The sequence below is a fragment of the Aspergillus lucknowensis genome, assembly GCF_044049455.1.
Source record: "Aspergillus lucknowensis strain CBS 449.75 chromosome Unknown BJX67scaffold_53, whole genome shotgun sequence".
NCBI lineage: Eukaryota > Fungi > Ascomycota > Eurotiomycetes > Eurotiales > Aspergillaceae > Aspergillus > Aspergillus lucknowensis.
Genome location: NW_027263597.1, coordinates 168174 through 183261, shown reverse-complemented (window position 1 = coordinate 183261; position 15088 = coordinate 168174). Strand labels below are relative to the sequence as shown.

The 15088-nt window shown below is 42.5% G+C and overlaps 2 protein-coding genes across 2 annotated transcripts; both read right to left on the bottom strand.

Annotated features, from left to right (window-relative positions):
- Nucleotides 1-680: 680 nt before the first annotated feature.
- Nucleotides 681-1725, bottom strand: BJX67DRAFT_390679 (alpha/beta hydrolase family protein; the record flags this gene model as incomplete). Its single annotated transcript, XM_071034666.1, has 3 exons — nt 681-955; nt 1024-1548; nt 1609-1725. 3 exons carry the CDS (start codon nt 1723-1725, stop codon nt 695-697), a joined length of 903 nt encoding a protein of 300 aa, XP_070882333.1. The 3' UTR covers nt 681-694.
- Nucleotides 1726-2576: 851 nt separating this feature from the next.
- On the bottom strand, nt 2577-4066 carry BJX67DRAFT_384824 (TATA-binding protein-associated factor TAF6; the record flags this gene model as incomplete). Its single annotated transcript, XM_071033731.1, has 3 exons — nt 2577-3140; nt 3191-3609; nt 3697-4066. 3 exons carry the CDS (start codon nt 4064-4066, stop codon nt 2577-2579), a joined length of 1353 nt encoding a protein of 450 aa, XP_070882332.1.
- Nucleotides 4067-15088: the final 11022 nt, after the last annotated feature.

Here is a 15088-nt window from a genome sequence, read left to right as displayed (position 1 = left end):
GGCGGCAACTCACTTCGCGGGCTTGGACAGGAATCGCAGGAGGTCCCTTGAGCTCATGGAAGGCAGGAAGAATTCGGGCTTAAAAGTGCACGAGAGAGACAGACGCCACAGGTGTTGACATCTGCTGAGATTTCGCGCGCCTTCTCAAACAGGAGCAGGAACGAGAAGATTCGAGCGAAGGGAATACCTCAAACTAGGTCAAGAGCCCTGAGGAGGTGCGAGAGGGGAAGGGAAAGACACCAGGTAGACGTGGGGTGCACAAAGCAAGGTGCGGTGGTCGTTGGCGTTGGCGTTTGAAGTCTTTTCCCTTTTTATTGCCGTCGCCGACAGCTTTTTTTTCTGTGGGCCGAGAAAGAGGGCGAAGCGTGGGGCGCCGTTACTCCGTTACAAGTTCAGGTTGGGCTGCGATTCTGCAGGGGTATTCGGACTCAGGCTGGCTCAGGTAGAGGCAGGGTTAAGGAGAAGAGGTAAAGACACGGATCAAGTCGGGATCGAAGAGAGAAGAGAAGAACAGCGACAGGGAAGGAAATTCATGATGGTTCAGGGATGTCGGTCTGGATGGCTGTGGGAGTGTATGGTAAGCTGCAATACAGTACGGTATGGCTGTCACACGAAAGTTTGCCATAAATAGCAGGCGGTCTCGACTCCAATCCCCAGATTCATGACGTAGCACACCAACCGTTTTTCCTCCTGCTCAGTCAATGTCCTGTTCAGAGTACAGATCCAGTCTCTCGAGTCCCCAGCTCTCCGTCTCAACCCACCCGGCTCTCTCTGCCCCGCCAGATCTAAAGAACTTAGAGGCCTGTTTATCCCCCTTCAGAACCCACCGCAACCAGTTCACCGCCGCAACTCCAAACTCGCCACCGTCCGGTTCCTGATACGTCCCGGAGTGTCCTACTGGGTAATTGCCAATCCACTTTGGCACTCTCGTTAGGTTGTGATAATCCGCCGTGCCCTTTATTTATCCGACTGTTAGCAGCCAGAGCGGTACATGTCTTGGACCAAGATAAGGAAGACACTTACAGCCGATTGCGCTACATCCTCAGAACCCCCTAACCACCAGAAGACTGGCTTTTTCACCTCATGAATGACACTAGGCTCTTCAATAATCATTCCCTTGGGAAGGTTCTCTTGAGCGTCGGTGGTGTTCCCCAATAAGCCCGAGTTGAAGATACCCAGGAAGCTCACAGCGTCGTTATGCCGCTGCGTGTACGCTAAGAGACCACCGCAGCTCTGCCCAGCGGCTGCAATCCTGCTGCTGTCGACATTCTCATATCGACCTAGTTTTCCTGCCCTCTCTTGGACCCAAGTGACTGCGTCATCCATGGCGTCTTGGAAGATGTAACCGGTGCCATTGGGCGGTCCAAGAGCGAGGACGATAAACCCATACGAGGCAATGTTTGTCAGGAATGGCTCGAAGCTGGTTCCGTTGTTTCCACAACCGCCCTCTGCCCAGACCAGAACAGGGAGAGAGACCCATGGTGGTAATTCCGGGGATTCAGGTATGTATATCGTATGTCTCGGGAGGGATGGGTCAGTAAGGTAGGTCTGTCATTTCTTAGCACATTGCACATATTCAAGACCTGTTGTACAACTCGGTGAAATTACCGCTGGAAATGGCCCACTACCCCCGGAACCGTGATGGGACGAATGGGGTGCTGGGAATACTGCAGTCGCTGTTGCAGAGAATGCCACGAGGTATGCCAAGGATCTGCGGAAGAGCATCTTGGTGCTGATATGAGACTTCTCAATAATACTCGAGAGTAATCTTGACGCTTTTTATGCTCGGGGTCTCAGTTGTTCACCTGCAAAAGCTGGAGTAGTGGGGACACTGGGGAAGCCCACCCCCCTATCTTGTCTTCTCAACGGTTAGTGGGGACATGCGGATCTCTCAAACTTCGGAATTCCCTTAAGACAGCCGTGGAGTGGTGGTTTGCAGCCTTCTACCGAGTTGTCAACGGGAAAGAAATCTCAATCATAACTGAACTCGTGTTGGATCGATGATGCTATACTTTGAAGGACAGACTCCTCCTTCATCATTAGCGCTACATCACAAACAACCCTCTTATTTCCTGGCGTCCTTTCCGCAGGTTCAATACCAGGCCTATTATGCTATATATCAAGTCCCGCCGGTAGATAACTCAGATGCTATTATACTCACCACCTCTTGGAGAAACACGATGAGAGGGCTTCAGCGAGCTCTACCATATGTGCTACTGAGGTCCTAATCTCACCGACGTCGTAGGAGCCCCCGTCCCGTAGCCTATATCAAGAAACTCGACATACGTGAGCAGCATACGCACTATCAGAGACATGGAGGAGGCACGGAGGTGACGACGTCAGAGAGCGTGGCTCTAATAAGCGAAATAATTGCTCTGCACAGGGCACATTGACCAGGCGCAACTCGGCCAGTCTCTCTCAAACTTCCCCAGCCAAGAAGCCTAATATCAAGGATACGGCATGCCAAACCACGAAGCACCAGAAAACCGTCTGACTAATTCGAACCCCCTAAAACAAAGGTACGGCATTATTGCCCCCGAACAAACCCATCAACTCCCTACAAAACGAACGAAAGTCTAATCCAGCAAAATCCCATGCACAAGCTGCACGTCCCCAACCTCCGCAACCTTCTCTGCCAGAAACCCGCCAATCCTCGCAGTCAGCCTCTCCCTCAATTCCTCCGTCACCGAACCAGCCCCATGCCCATTCGTCAGCGGCGCCTGCGCCTTCCCCTCGCGTAACGAAGCGAGCACGCCGAGTAAAACGACGAGAACGCGCTCTGCCTCCTGTCGGCGGGGGCTGGAGTTGTCCTCCACGATTCCGTCTTTCAGCAGATTCCCGTATGTCGGGAGGTTCGGGATTATGAGGACGCGGACGGCTTCGGACCCGCCGACGGCGTGGAGGCCGATGATGGAGCCGTAATGGGCGCCGAAGGGCTTGGAGGGGTCGAGGAAGGTTTTTAGGCAGGAGCGCGCGAGGCGTGGTTTGAGGGTGTGTGAGGAGTGGGAGTATTTTGTGGCGATGAGCCCGAGGAGGGAGGCGGAGAGGTCGCGGAGAGCGAATTGCTCGGAGAGGTCGGCGGTGCCGCCGAGTTGGCGGCCGACGAGGCAGGTGAGGATTGGGGGGACGAGCGAGGCGATCTAACACGTTGTTAATGGATGGTTTTTAAACGGGTAGAAGGTGGACATACGTAAGGATCCACGTATAGAGACTTATTCTGCACCAAAGCCTCAGCCATATGCATGACCTGCGTCAGGACGAAGATATCCTTCAACCCATGCGTGACCTTCTCGGAGATAAACTGCACGAAATACGGCACGAGCTGGTGTAGCCCCGGGTCCTCTCGTAAACTCGCATATCCCGACGTCCGATACTTCTCGCTCGACTCGTCCAGGAACGCATTGCAGACCTTCTCAAAGTACAGCTGCAGCTCTTTCGACAGGACGTGCTTGACCAGCGGCTTCACAGCGACGTTCCCATTCCCGCTCATAGCCGCCAACGTGGCATTCGCATTCGGGCCCTTAGACATCAACTCGAGATTCCGGGAGTCGGCCGCCGTCGGGTTCTGCGGTATAGACGGTTGCACGCCTTCAACGGCAAGCCAGTGTGCTATCGCAAGAAATCAGTCCCATTTCGTCTCAACCATGACCATGACCATCACCATCACAAAATGGGGAACAGGAAAGCAGGAAATACCAGTGAAATTAATCTCCCTCGGCACCCGCGGCAAGGGCGCATTAATCAACTTCTCAAAATCCACCTCCTCATCCTCAACATAGAACAGCGGCTGGCCAGGTCCCAAGCTCGCCTCGCCGAACTTCAACGGCCGCGTCGACTCATACCCGTACAGCGGCTCGACGTCGAGCACGCGCAGCGCGAGCGCGATATCCTGCGTCGTGAGGAGTGTGCGGCGACTGTGGCGCATGAATTTCAGGGCTTCTTCGAGGACTTGCGCGATGCGGTATTCGACGTCTCGGGCGAGGTTCTCGGTTACCTCGTTGTTGAGGTTGACGATGCCGACGGATTCAGCAACGTCGCGGATGTTGTCTGGGTTCCAGACGGACATTTTGATGGGGGTTGAGGAGGAACAGGAGAGGAAGAGTGGTGCGGAGGGTCGTGGAGGTGTTGGTGAAGTTTGCGGAGACTGAGTGTTGCCAAGAAGGCGACGCTGCTCGATCAGATTGGGGGATGAGTCCAATCGCGGAGGGCAAGCAGCATTCTGAAGAGCCCCTGACAGTTTAGATGCGAGTCGATAAGCACTTCCGGTGAGCCTTAGTGAAGGTTGGAGCTTTTTGATCTGGTGAATCTGAGCTGCAAGAAAGGCGGAGAGGCTCGGCCTTACGATCTGCCGGCGGCCGGTTAGACAACCCACTTTGATCTGCCGTGTGCAAAAATTGGGGCCATCGTGTTTACCGCTCCACCAAAATCCGCGCATCTATGTAACAAACTCCCCCCAACCTCTCAACAGGGCATTTTGACGCGTTTCTTGCCTATTTTATATCAAATTGAGGTTATTCATCTCACCTAAATTGACGATGTTAGTAAAATTATGGTAGAGAGGTTCGAATTCAACTAACCACGTGTTTTATAGGCCTGATACCCCCCCCTATAATGCCTGTTGAACCACGCGAGCTACTACTGTTGCTAAATCGAGGCTTGAAGCCAGCAAAACAGGCTGTAATACTTTGACTACTTTAGCTAGGTTGGAAACATGAAGATATTGCTAATAAAGTTAAGGTATCTACACGTTCTATATAGCGCCTTTAACATAACCTATTGGCTCATGGCAGCGTCTAGAAGCCTTGATATTAGTAATTGGGAAGGGCCTATAGGCTTAGCAATGCGGATAAAGAAGCTTTATTTAAATACCTTTTAGTAGAGAGATAGAGACAACAAGTAGAGCTAGTATGGTGGCTTTACTATAAGCAAGATATTATTATTAACCGCTCCATGATATTACATATCTTGACGTGCTATAAATGGTCAAGAAAGGCATTAAAGCAGATCTCTAGGAACTATAGCAAGTCTCTTAGATAGTTATATCTTAATGCTATTAAACAATATTTAGTAGAGGACCTTGTCTTCCTTGACAAATTAATATTTAACAAGAAGACTAAATGGTAATACCACAGCTACACACTAATTAGAGACAAGGCTTGCTATATTATAGATATCTAATAAGGCAATATATGGAGTATCTATTCTGCAATAATGCTTGATGGTTGGCTACCTTGTATAGATATATAAAAGGGTTATTTTAATAAGATAGAGTTCCTAGAATAGCTTTAGGAAGGTTTATTACCATATCTTCTTGCTAGGGGTTGTCCTATAGTAATTATCCTTGACAATATCTCTATATATATTAATCCGCGTGTTATTAAGGCAGTTAAGGCTGCTGGTCATGTTATATACTTCCTGCTACCATATTTACCTAACTATAATCCTATTAAGCTAATATTCTTGGTACTAAAGGCCTGGATAAAGCAGAATTAGGTGTTTTTATAGCCTACCTATAGATTATATGGCAAGTTCCTAGAGCTTGCTATACAAGAGAGTTGGTATAATTATTACACGCGCCACTAGTTCAGGCATGCTGGCAGAGAAGGAGTCTATATAAAAGAGGTAGAGATAATATATTTTACTAGGTATATAGAGTCTAGTAAAGCTCCAGAAGACTTCTAGATAACTAACCTAAGTATATTTAAGGCCTCTACTACCTCTACTTCCTGGCTATCCCGTAGCTGCCTGTAGAACATCTTAAATATCCATAATTTATCCCTAAACCCTCGCGTGAAGCTATTAGATATTCCTGCTTTGATAGCCCGGGTGTATATAGCTAATTGCCTGTCTTCTATCTACTAAAGATTTTTAATATACTAGTTATTCTATAGGATAATATCTCGAGCATGCCTCTATTTAGCCTTGTAGTCTGAATTCCATATATTCTAGACCTTTTATTTAAAAAAGGTATCTAATATATCTGCATCTTCCTCTAAGGGATCAATTAGACTTGATATATGGCCTAATTGCTTAGGAAAAAGCAATTAGTCAAGTTCTGAGGCCCTTAGTATTGGTATTAGACTTGTATAATTATAAGCTGTGGTTGTTAAGGCAGGGGTAGGCATGTATAGCTTCCAGGAGGCTTCTAGTAAGATTAAAGGAGGTATTAAAGGTCTATTTAAACTCTATAAAGCAATTAGTTCAAGCTTATAATCTCTTATATCTTGCTGTATCTGATAGTACTTATTTCTCTTCTTTTAATGCTCCTACTTCTTCTCTATACTCTCTATCTAATCTATTATTTATTACTGCATCATTATCTCAAAATTCTAGTTAGTTATCTTAAAGAAATACTCTATCTTCTCATGCTAAGCTACAGCAGTAGATTACCTTATTAGCTCTTGCAATTCTTGACTAATTATATCTTAAGACTGCTAATATTGCTATAACTTAATTAGAGGACCAAGTAGTATAACTTTATCATGAGATATAGCTGTAGCCCAGCTGTTATATTATATAAAAGTAATATTATAGTATTTTAATTTATCCTGCAGGTCTAGGAAGCAAAAATTATAATAATTTATATAGTTCTTATTGTTATAGCGCTAACAATCTATAAGTTGCTGCTAGAACTACCCTGCCTGTTGTATAGCTTTAATTCTCGTGTTATTCTGGTCCTGCAATATTAATATATAGTTTTAATAGCCTGCTAACCGCGAATTTGACTATATAAGAGCTAGAGGTAAGCTAGGAATCCTGCTTACTATTGGTAAGCTAGCTACATCTTGCTCCTTAGTATTATTATAACTATCCTGAGCTGACCTTGCTAGCTTAGATACTTTATATCTCAACAATATCTCCTATAGCATGACCATGCAGCCCTTCTAGAACAAATTCTTATAATCCTTGATAAGTTCCAACACTTCCTCTGCAGCTGGTATCAAGAATTCTTTGAGATTATAATATTTTATGCTGCTATAGCCTAATTTATGCCTGAATAATACTATATGCTTCATAACTTTATATTTACATAGCTTATACTTATTTTTAAATAGTCTAGCTATGGTTTCCTCGAGATTATGTATAGAAAATATTCTACAGGTTATATCTACAAGAATTTTCTATATAACTGTTATCGAAGCGACGACCTCTCGTGCGCTCCTAACCCCAGGCTCTCACACGGGACTTCCAAAGGGTTCGGATTGACTTGTCTTACCTAGTGCAATCACGTCCAACAAGTATAGAAACTTATTATGGTTGGGTTAAAGTCAAGGTAAAAGGGCAGGGCTAGCCTATAGTATATATACTATAGCCTGTAGAGTAAGTGCTAGACAAGTTATTTCGCAAAAATCCTTAAAACAAGTTACTCTGGAATAACAGTAGTATTAATCATGAAAATAAGAAAGCTAGATATAGTAGTAATAAGCATCCTTAAGTATTCCCAAGTTCCTACTATTTTCCTACCCTTGAGATAGTATACTAGATAGTATATCCAATTAGATTGCATGGCCCTGTATACTATCCTCCTACTATTAATAGTATACTAAATAGTATATAGTCATGTGGTCTTTTGCTAGGGTAACTCTATTTACTATATCCTGGGAGTAATTCAAAATTCTCCCTTGTAACAATTCCCATTTCCTTTATTCCTGTGGTAGGCCATAGTAGTCACATGATAGCCATAGTTTCAAACCATGGTCTTTCTATTATACTTGGAGGATACGTGGTATTTCCTTATAATGGTAATTATTATCTATGGGGGCGTGTGGTCCATGGGTCATATTCTTATATTATTGCTTATTCTTGTCTTAGAATCAGGCAATACTCAGGTTTATTAGTTTATTATTAAGGTTGGATTTAAATCCAAAGTGGCTCTTGGTAGCTGGCCTGTAGCCCAAGACTCCCTAGCCTTGACTTTCTACCTTGTAACTCCACTCTGCTGACCATAGGCTGAGGGTTCATAATACCATCTCCCCCTCTTTCAGCTTTCGTCCGCGGAAGCATAAATAGCGTAGACCTCCCCCCGTTGTTTTGGTGAGTTCCTTGTTTTCTTAAATTTCCTTCGCGATAGTTTACTATGCCTCCTAAGCAGAATCGTCTTGCTAATTAAATACATCAATCCAAATAGATTTCTACTAACAGTGTTCCTGTCAACAATCCTTGTAAATATTGTTTCCTACGTGGTGTGGTTTGCATAATAGATTCAAAAAGTTGAAACTGTGTATTGTGCACTTGTCATGGTCAAAAATATAAAAAGCAATTTTATAGCAAAAAGTAGTAGAATAATCTTCAACAAGATCAAGCAAAAGTCAAGGACGAGCTAGCTAAGGCCTTGGCTAAGCAGGCCCGAATAGCTGCAAAAGTTGCTCGTCTATTTAGTCAACAGAAGTTTCTTAAAGAGCGTGGTAAGAAAATATTGGATCACGATACAACTGTGATGGAGCAGTTGGATAAGGAGGATCCTCTAACTACCAAGAATCTCCAAGAGCTAGAGCGCCTTGCCAATAAGCATGAGGCTGCTACTTAACTTGCCACTATATTAGACAATCTTAGTCTGACTTAGATAATTGGGTCTCCATCCTTCTGGTAGAATATCAACTTTTCCATGCTTGATACTGCTAGTGGTATTTCTAGACCTTCTAGGCACAGCCTATCAAGTTCTTGATAGGTTCCCAAGTGTTTTCTAAAGTATTATATCCTTTCCACTATATAAGGTATTGTAAATATCTGCTGATCTTCTAGTGGTCCAGGATTTTTTCAACTTTATACTCCTGTTCCTCTTTTTTAATTTCAATGTTGTTAGTGATTTTGGTGTTCTTGGGTGCTAGTTCTAATAATAATACATGAAACACTAGGTGTATCTTCTTCATGAATTTGGGTAGCTTTAATTAATAGTTGACTAGTCCCAATTTCTTGTTAATTTTGAATAGTCTAATTCATATATAGTCGAGTTTCTGGCTTGGTTATTTGGTTTTGATGTTTCTGCGGAGTAGGAACACTTTCCCCCCCTTTTTAAGGTCTGGTGCCTCCTGGCGCCCTTTATTATAGTAAAGCTTCATTTTAAGGTTAATGAACTCAAGGTCTCGGGTGAGTTGTGTTTGGATTCCTTTAAGTTTTTGCATGAAGTAATTAGCTTCTTCTACAACCAGTTCTTTTTAAATTGGTTTACCATGCAAGTTTAGGTGGTATCCATAATTTGCTTCAAAAGGTGTCATTCCTATTGCATTATATATTAAGTTATTGTAGGCGAACTAGGCCATAGGTAGTTATTCCTCCCAGTTATCTTATACATAGTTCACGTAGTATTACAGATATTGCTCAATTATTTGGTTAACCCTTTTAGTTTATCCATTTAATTGTGGTCTATACATGGTAGTCATGCATAGTTCAATTCCTATAATATTAGTTACCAATTTTCAAAATTTGGATATGAATAACTTGTCTTGGTCCAATATAATATATTTTAGTATTTTATAGTTCATGATAATCGTGTTAATAAAGGTGGTTGCCATCTTTTTTGCTATCATGGTTGTTCGTGTTGGTTCCAAGTAGATATACTTTGTTAGTCGGTCTAAGATTACTGCAAGGTAGTTATATTTTTCTTTTCCTTGTTGTATCTCTAGTAACAGTCTGATAAAGTTAACCATAATCTATTCCCATGGTTATTATGGAACTTCTAGGTTTTGTAATTTCCTATATAGCATATGCTGCTTTGGTTTGTCCCGTAGACATATTTTATAGTTATTAATATAGTTTTCAACCCTCTTTCTCATGTTCTGGAAGTAGTAATTGTATCTAATATGTTCGCATGTTTAGTCTATACCAAAATATCCGTGTGCCAGTATGTCGTGATATTCTTTAATAACTTGTGGAACGAGTGTTGGTAGAACATAGATAAGTCCTTTAATTTAGAGGATCCTGTCCTTTTCTAGTGTCTCTAGCATGGATACAAGGACTTATTACATTAGCTTGTCCTCCTTTATGGCTTCCTTGATTGTATCAATTATGGTGCCTAATAACTGTATAGTAGCTGCCAGGATTATTGGATTATTCCCAAGTATTCTATCTTTGTTTTTCCTTAGAATTGCTGGTCTAGGTTCCCTAGTCTTGTCCTTGTAATCTGGTTGTCTGCTAAGAGCATTAGCTTGGCTGTTTTCCATGCCTTTATAGTACTCAATTCAGTAATCATATTATAAGAGTAGCTCTGCCCATCTCGCCTATCTCCTTGTCAACTCTTTAGTTATTATAAAGTAGGTGAGGTTTTTGTGGTTGGACTTCACAGTAATAGTATACCTTGCTTCTTGCAAGTAGACTCTCCAATATTTGAATACTGCCACAATAGCTAGCAGTTCTTTATCATAGATATTATAATTTATTTCTAGTCCTGTTAGTTTTCTTGACCAGAATCCTACTGGTCTTGGTTTGCCATTAGGTCCTGACTGAGTTATTCTTGCTCCAATAGTATAGTCTAACATGTTGGTTTCTAGCGTTGTAGGTAACTCTGGGTTATATTATAGCATAATTAGTGCTATTATAATGGCTTCTTTTATAGTGTTGAAAGTTTTCTATTATTCTTTTGCCCATTTGTATGCTTGTTCTTTTCAAAGTAGCTTGAATAAAGGTGCCATGTGGAACATGTATTGGTCAATATATCTTTGATAGTAGTTCAAGAATCCTAGAAACTGTTGCAGTTCCTTCAGGTTCTTTAGCACAGGCCATTCCCTGATAGCCATTACTTTAGAGGCTTCGGGTTTTAGCCCGTTTGTAGTAATCTAGTAGCCCAGGAACTTAGTTTCTTAGATATAGAATTTGCATTTTTTGAGTTTGCACCATAGTTTGGCTTTCCTTATTCTTCTAAGGACTTGCTTGATATGCTTTACATGCTGTTTCCTATCTTTCGAGAAGACTAGTATGTCATTGAGGTATATAATCACGAATTTGTTTATTGGTTGAGGTGAGTTCTCCCTGTTATCCTCTTCCTCTTCTTTATCTTCTTTGTCTTCAGGCTTCAGCACTTTGTTAATAAACCTTTGAAATATTAGTAGTGTGTTAGTAAGCCCAAATAGCATTACCAGGTATTTATAGAAGCCAAATTTTGTTCGAAACACCATTTTCTATTCTTCTCCTTTTACAATTCTAATGCAGTAGTAGGCATTGGTAATATCAAACTTGGTAAACCATGCTGCCCCTTGGATTTTGTCTTGGATCTCCTGGATCAAGGGTAGCGGGTACTAGTCCTTGATAGTCGCGTTATTAAGTAATTGGAAGTTGATGCATGGTTGGTTACTTCCATCTTTTTTTGGTATAAATAGGACTCCATGCCCTATCAGTAAGTATAAAGACTAGATGTTTCCTTTCTCAAGTTAGTTGTTGATATATTCCTTCAACACTTTGGATTCTTGGTTGTTTAGTAGTAGAATCTGTTTATAGTTCAATTCTATACCTTCCTTAATAGGTATGGTGTGATCATGAGGCCTGTAAGGTGGTAACTCCAGTTTACCAGGTTGTTGGAACATATCCTGGAATTGACTATACTTATCTAGGATGGTTAGTTCCTTATGGGCCTGGTTACTCGTGGCTAGTATCCCCTGAAACCTCACTCCTTCGCTATTCGTGATGATTTCACTATTCATGATGTTGCTAGTAGCCCAACCAGGTAAGTTTATTAGCCATGTCCTCCCTAATAGTCTTAATATTGCTGCAATAATTTGTTCTACTAGACTCTTAGTGCCTGTGGATTGGTTACTAGTCTTTAATCCCCCCGTGGATTGCTTGGCCTTATACTTCGCCATGCAAGCATGCTATGGGGTACTAGCCCCTTCTGGTCCCTTTTGCTCTTTAAACTATTTGTTATTTCTCTACTAGATTTCCCTTTTGATCTAGTTAATGTCCAGGTTAAGATTTTTGAGCCATGGGATCCCCAATACTATATTATACTTGCCCAAGGGTATAACATCAAAACTTAGTTTAAAAGTCCTTCCCTTTACCACAACGGGCAGAGGTCCTGACTCGACCATTAACAAGGCATTTCCCAGGTTTTCCCTGTTCAGTCCTGCTATAGGTATTAGTATTTCCTTTTAAATACCCCTAATCCCTAGTTTTCCCGCGAAACTTGGGCTAATATAGTTTCCTATAGCTCCTGAGTTAATCAAGGTATAGGCTTGCCTTCCTTGTACTTTAGCAAGTTAAATAAAGTGCCTTCCTACCCGAGTCTTGGTAGCCGCGAGGTACTATTTTTCCCATTTTGGTACCTGTTCCCCTCGCCTTGGGTGTGGAAAGTAGTTTCCAAGCTTGGCCTGGTAGTATATGATATAGTGATCCTCATAGCAAGCTGTCCAATAGTATGTCCCATACTCTAGGTGTTGCTAGTATAATTTATATAAGCATCACTTTTTTTAGTATAGACACAAGTTGTTCTGGTTGATTATTCTTGGTTGCTTTGGCTAGTAGCATGCAATTCACTTAGTATCTTCATGGTGCGCATAGTATGAGTTATAGCATGTTAGCCATGGTATATTATCATGCCTGGGATGCCATGCGTTGGCATTAATATATTTATACTAATCCTGCTAGCATGATAGATGCCTTTTGGACTCCTGGGACTACTTGTCAGATAGTTTGCATAACTACAAGTGGTAGTTGCTATTGTCTTGTCCATAGATAGTACAGGTTTCTAGGTGCCTTTCGCAAGTTTTGATATATTTTTGCTAATAATCCTTAGTCTTTTCCCAACACGTCAGGTCCTGATATGGGCACTGATTGAAGAAATCTCTCAAGCCTTTAGTGAGTTTTCAAGGGTCTTTCTGCATGGCTGCAATAATATCATCTGTCCAGTAGGCAAGCTTGTTTTTGCTAGTTTTTAAAGACTCAAGTTATTATCTCTAATATTGTTTATTTTCACATAGTCCAGTGGCCCATGGCCAATACTAGCATGGCTTGCATTTCTTAGTATTGTCTTTCTACAGGGTTTTTTCTTCTGGGGTTACAAATCTACTGCTAGGTCCCTCCTTGCTGGGCTCGAGGCCTTCTAGCTGTGTTCCATATTATTTATCAAGTAGGTTAACTTTCCATACAATTACAGGAAAGTCGCTGTACTCTCCCTCTTGAACCAGCTTGTTATTAGTGGCTTTGTTGTGGTAGGACCCACCCATCCTCTTAGCTTCCTCTTTATTAGTTCGCGAAATCGTGGTACTAAGCTAATATTTTGGCTGGTACAGTAATTTATCTTGGAGGATTCTATCTAGCCACTTGATTGACTTTTCGATGTTTGTATATATTTCTCTAATTGCCTTGAGCAATTTCTCTTCCTCGCATACCTTGCTAGCAATATTAGCGATTTACTTAACACACCTTTTAATATCTATCCCCGTGTTTCCAAGTAGCATGGCCATTACTCCTAGCGGTTTTGGTACAAGGTTTGGATCCTATCTTCCAGCGTTTTGTCCAAGTTCATTCCAAGCTGCTAGAAATGCGCTTTGCCTTCTTCTAGTAGCATCCTGGGTATCATTTATTGTAGCACGCTCATCCTGAGCTAAGGCTCTTTTGGCCTCTTCCAGGGAATCATTAGTCATAGTAGGTGCCTCGCTGGCATTATTATCCCACTCCTTAGTCGCATTTAACATCGTGACTTCCTGCGTGGCCCTTAGTTGATGTCGTCCAGCTCCCCTTTGGGGTCTCTGGCCATACTGTTTCTGCTTCCTGCAGTCTACTACCTTATAACCAGATTTGCCACAGGAAAAGCACAGATTTTCCTTCTGGCGGCAATCTTGTTCCACCTTGGAGATTGTTGTGTCCAAGTCTATAGGTCAAGGTCTGTATAGATTGCTGTTTCCCTAGGGTCTAGTCTAGAATTATTGGTTGTTGTTGGTATGATAGCCATTGTGTCCACCCTGATTCCTTCTAGAATAGTATCCCCCGTGGTTCTGTTAGCCTCGTCGTTCCCTCAGCTCTCTGAGCTGGTTCCCTATCCTAGACGCTAGGTTATATATCCCTACCAGGGTGTTAGGCCTAGGTAAAAATGCCATCTTCTCCTGGATGTTATAGTCTAGGGCTCTCTTAAAGTAGTATATGAAAGTATTGTCTTCCCACGTTAGGTATGATGTGATTTGTTGGAACTCTAAGATGAGTATGCCTATGTCTCTTCTGGACTAGCGTATCTTTCTAATCTGCCTTTTGGCATTGCGGGTTTTGTTGATGTCCCCAAACACGCGAGTGAGTTGCTCCTTGAAATGGTTGTAGCTCGTGAATAGCTGCTTAGTATTGCTGGCTAGCTTGTCCCTGTCTTCTCTAGCTTCTTGCTATTTTCTCATGAAAGGTTCGAACTATTTGTATGCTTTTCCTTTGAGGTAGGTAGATGCAAACATGACCTTGTCGGCCTTGCTAACCAACTTGTCCCAGTTAATATTAATAAAGGTCTGTATCTGCATGAGGAAGAAGCATAGCTCGGTCCAAGTGCTGTTAAAGGGTTCGGGCGCCTTGACCTTTAAGGCCTTGGCCCTGAGTTTGGTCTCGAGCGTGAGGATGTGGTCCTAGAGCTGTTCCAGCATCTCCTGATGCTTCTTGGAAGTTTCATCATTCTTGGTTGTGTTGCTCCGCTGGTTTAGGTCACTAGTGACCTGATTAATAACTCCAGTTTGTTTGTTAAGTTGTGCTTGTATTCTGGCAACAGTCTCCTGCAGGGTTTTACCCTTAGAGGGCGCGGTAACTCGGTACTAGCATTAAGATATTATATTAGTAGCTTTAAGTCAATCCAAGATACAACTCGTACTGACTGGTGATCAATTTGTTATTAAAGTAACAACCTCTCGTGTGCTCCTAACCCCGGGCTCTCACACGGGACTTCTGAAAGGTTCGGATTGACTTATCTTACCTGGTGCAATCATGTCCAACAAGTATAGAGACTTGTTATAATCAGGTTAAAGTCAAGGTAAAAGGGCAGGGCTAGCCTATAGTATATATACTATAGCCTATAGAGTAAGTGCTAGACAAGTTGTTTTGCAAAGATCCTTAGAACAAGTTACTCTAAAATAATAGTAGTATTAATCATGAAGATAGGAAAGCTAGATATAGTAGTAATAAGTGTCCTTAA